The sequence below is a fragment of the Glycine soja genome, chromosome 1 (genome assembly GCF_004193775.1).
Source record: "Glycine soja cultivar W05 chromosome 1, ASM419377v2, whole genome shotgun sequence".
Classification (NCBI taxonomy): domain Eukaryota; kingdom Viridiplantae; phylum Streptophyta; class Magnoliopsida; order Fabales; family Fabaceae; genus Glycine; species Glycine soja.
Genome location: NC_041002.1, coordinates 20400576 through 20403649, shown reverse-complemented (window position 1 = coordinate 20403649; position 3074 = coordinate 20400576). Strand labels below are relative to the sequence as shown.

The following is a 3074-nucleotide window of genomic DNA, read 5'->3' as shown; positions in this document are numbered from 1 at the left end:
CTCATTGAAGCTCAAAGATCCAGCCTCCATAGAAGCTCCACAAGCAAGCTTCCATCAATTCCCTACATAGAGAAAGGCCAAGGCGCCGCCAAGACGTTTAAAGGCACGAGCAGAGCATTGACATTGTCTATGAAAGCCTGACACTTGTTGCATTTTCTCACATGGATACAATAATCATTTTCCATGGTGAGCCAGTAATACCCTACCTTCAGAATCTTCCGGGCCATGGCATATCCATTGCCATGTGTTCCAAAGGATCCCTCATGCACTTCCACCAGCATTTGCTCAGCCTCCCTAGCATCCACACATCGGAGCAAAACCATATCATGGTTCCTCTTATATAGGATATTTCCACTTAGGAAGAAGCCGACTGCTAACCTTTGCAACGTTGTCTTCGATGTATCGCTTGATATCGAAGTACCAAGGTTTACCATCTTGTTCCTCTTCTATCAAGCAGAAATGCACGGGCTTGCTGCAACATCTGAATTCGATGTATGGTAAGTCCCCATGCGGGGTCAACTGAAACATGGATGCTAGAGTGGCAAGCACCTCGGCCATTTGATTCTCCTCTCTAGGGATGTGGTGGAAGGACATGTCATCGAATAACTTTGTCAGCTTCTTGATGTAGGCCTAGTAGGGTATCAACTTATGATCCCTAGTCTTCCATTCTCCTCTCAACTGGTGGATTACCAAGGCTGAGTCTCCATATACTTTGAGCAATTTGACCTTGAAGTCAATTGCTGCTTGGATCCCAAGGGCGCATGCCTCATACTCAGTCATGTTGTTCGTGTAGCCAAAGCCCAACCTAGCTATGAAGGGTATGCATTGATCATTGGGGGTAAGCAAAACCACCCCTACTCCATGGCCTAGTGCATTAGACGCGCTATCGAACCACACTATCCATTTGTCCCTATCCTCATCATCCACCTCCTCGAACAAGGTCATGATGTCCTCATCCGAGAATTCTGGATGCATAGGTTGGTAGTCATTGATGGGCTGCTGAGCTAGATAATCTGCCAAAACGCTTCCCTTTATCGCCTTTTGAGTGACATAAACAATGTCAAACTCTAACAACAGAACCTGCTACCAAGCAATCTGTCCGATGAGAGCGGGCTTTTCGAAAATGTACTTGACTGGGTCTATCTTGGATACCAACCAAGTGGTGTAGCTTAGCATATACTGCCTTAGATGATGGGTTGCCCACACCAAGGCACAACATGTCCTTTCAAGCAAAGAGTAGTTCATTTCACATGTTGTGAACTTCTTGCTTAAGTAATAGACCGCTCGTTCCCTCTTCCCAGACTCGTCATGCTACCCCAACATACACCCCATTGACTCATCCAACACAGTCATGTATAGGTGGCACAAGCATAGGAGGATAAGGCATTGCTTGATCCTTCTGAATGCCACTTGGCAGTCTTTGTTCCATTGGATGGACTGGTTTTTGCGCAATAGCTTGGAAAGAGGCTCATAAGTAGAGGTTAGCTGCGATATGAACCTTGCTATATAATTTAGGTGTCCCAAGAAACCTCAGAGTTACTTCTCGGTGCGTGGCTCGGGCATTTCAAGGATGGCCTTCACCTTGTCGGGGTCCACCTCTATCCCTTTCTGGCTTACGATATAGCCGAGCAATTTTCCTGACTTGACCCCAAAAGTACACTTGGCAGGATTCAATCTTAGTCGGTACTTACGCAGTCTTTTGAACAACTTTTACAAGTTAACGAGGTGTTCCTCCTTGGTTTTAGACTTGGCAATCATATCATCCACGTAGACTTCAATTTCTTTGTGCATCATGTCGTGGAATAATGCTACCATTGCCCATTGGTAGGTTGCCCTAGCGTTCTTAAGCTCAAAGGACATCACTTTGTAGCAGAACGTTCCCCATAGGGTGACGAAGGTCATCTTTTCCATGTCCTCCAACGCCAACCTTATTTGGTTGTAGCTCGAGAACCCATCCATGAAAGAAAACAAAGCAAAATTGGTTGTGTTATCTACAAGGACATCGATGTGCGGTAAAGGAAAGTTATCCTTTGGACCGGCTTGGTTTAGATCCCGATAGTCCATGCACATTCGCACTTTCCTATCCATCTTGGGGACTGGCACAATGTTGGCAACCCATTCAGGGTATCGAGCCACAGCCAAAAAGCCAACATCAAACTGCCTTTTCACCTCTTTTTTTTATCTTTAAGGACATCTTGGGTTCCATCCTTCTTAGTTTTTGTTTCACTGGGGAACAACCGAGATTCAAAGGCAACCTATGTTGTACAATGTCAGGGCTGAAGCCGGGCATATCTTGGTATGACCAAGCGAAGATGTCTTGGTAGTCTCATAGAAGAGCCACTAATTCATCTCAGATAGGTGTGGTCATGCTCGTGCCAACCTTTACCTCTTTCTTTTCCTCACCAACACCCAAGTTTACGATTTCTATCTCTTGGTGTGGCTTCAATTCTCGGTCTTCTTGTTCGACCATTCTTTTTAGCTCTGGGGGAAGCCCCCAATCTTCATCTTCTACATCCTTAGCTTGGTTTACTAGCTGCTTAAAATCGACGTTTGGGTCCTTGGTATAGTACCTTTATAGTACTCATTGTCGGATCTGTACCGTTTAATTGCAACAAAAATAAACATGCAAACAAATGAGAATTGATGAAAGTGCAAGAACAAATGAAGAAAGATTGTATTCTATATATATATCTGATAGCAAAAGACAAGCCCAAATAGGGAGAAAACCCTAAAGCCAAGGCCCAGCTATAGGGTTAGGACTAACAAATTACATTATGTTTGCCATGGAAATTCCTGGTTGTTCGATAATTTTCCAGTTTCCCAACTCGAACTCAGGAGGGCATGGTCGCATCTAGTTTGATTGCTCTTGAGGGACTTCATTGTCGATCATGGTGACCCGCCCTTCACACATCCAATCCTTGAACTCTACCCAGCTTGCCACGGCATCGTCGTTCCGGCCCAAACCCATTCCAGGCTCGTACCTATGCCCTAACATTACATGGGCTACCATAAATGCAGCGTTGGATGAGCGCAGTTGCACCAGGGAAGACTCAACATAAGCGTTGCTCACCACC

General features: G+C 45.3%; 1 protein-coding gene across 1 annotated transcript; it reads right to left on the bottom strand.

The window, feature by feature from the left end:
- Nucleotides 1-630: 630 nt before the first annotated feature.
- LOC114414260 lies at nt 631-2851 on the bottom strand. The gene is made up of 4 exons (XM_028378583.1): nt 2772-2851; nt 2387-2570; nt 1130-1222; nt 631-1038 (listed from the first exon to the last, which is right to left on the bottom strand). Exons 1-4 carry the CDS (start codon nt 2849-2851, stop codon nt 631-633), a joined length of 765 nt encoding a protein of 254 aa, XP_028234384.1.
- Nucleotides 2852-3074: the final 223 nt, after the last annotated feature.

Excerpts from the sequence above, each read along its gene's own strand:
- LOC114414260 (XM_028378583.1), bottom strand. The coding sequence starts at position 2,851 with ATGCGACCATGCCCTCCTGAGTTCGAGTTGGGAAACTGGAAAATTATC. Across the intron at positions 2,571-2,771 it reads ATTTCCATGGCAAACATAAT|GTACTATACCAAGGACCCAA; the intron begins GTAATTTGTTAG and ends AGTACTATAAAG. Across the intron at positions 1,039-1,129 it reads TCCAAGATAGACCCAGTCAA|GCGATAAAGGGAAGCGTTTT; the intron begins GTACATTTTCGA and ends GTCACTCAAAAG.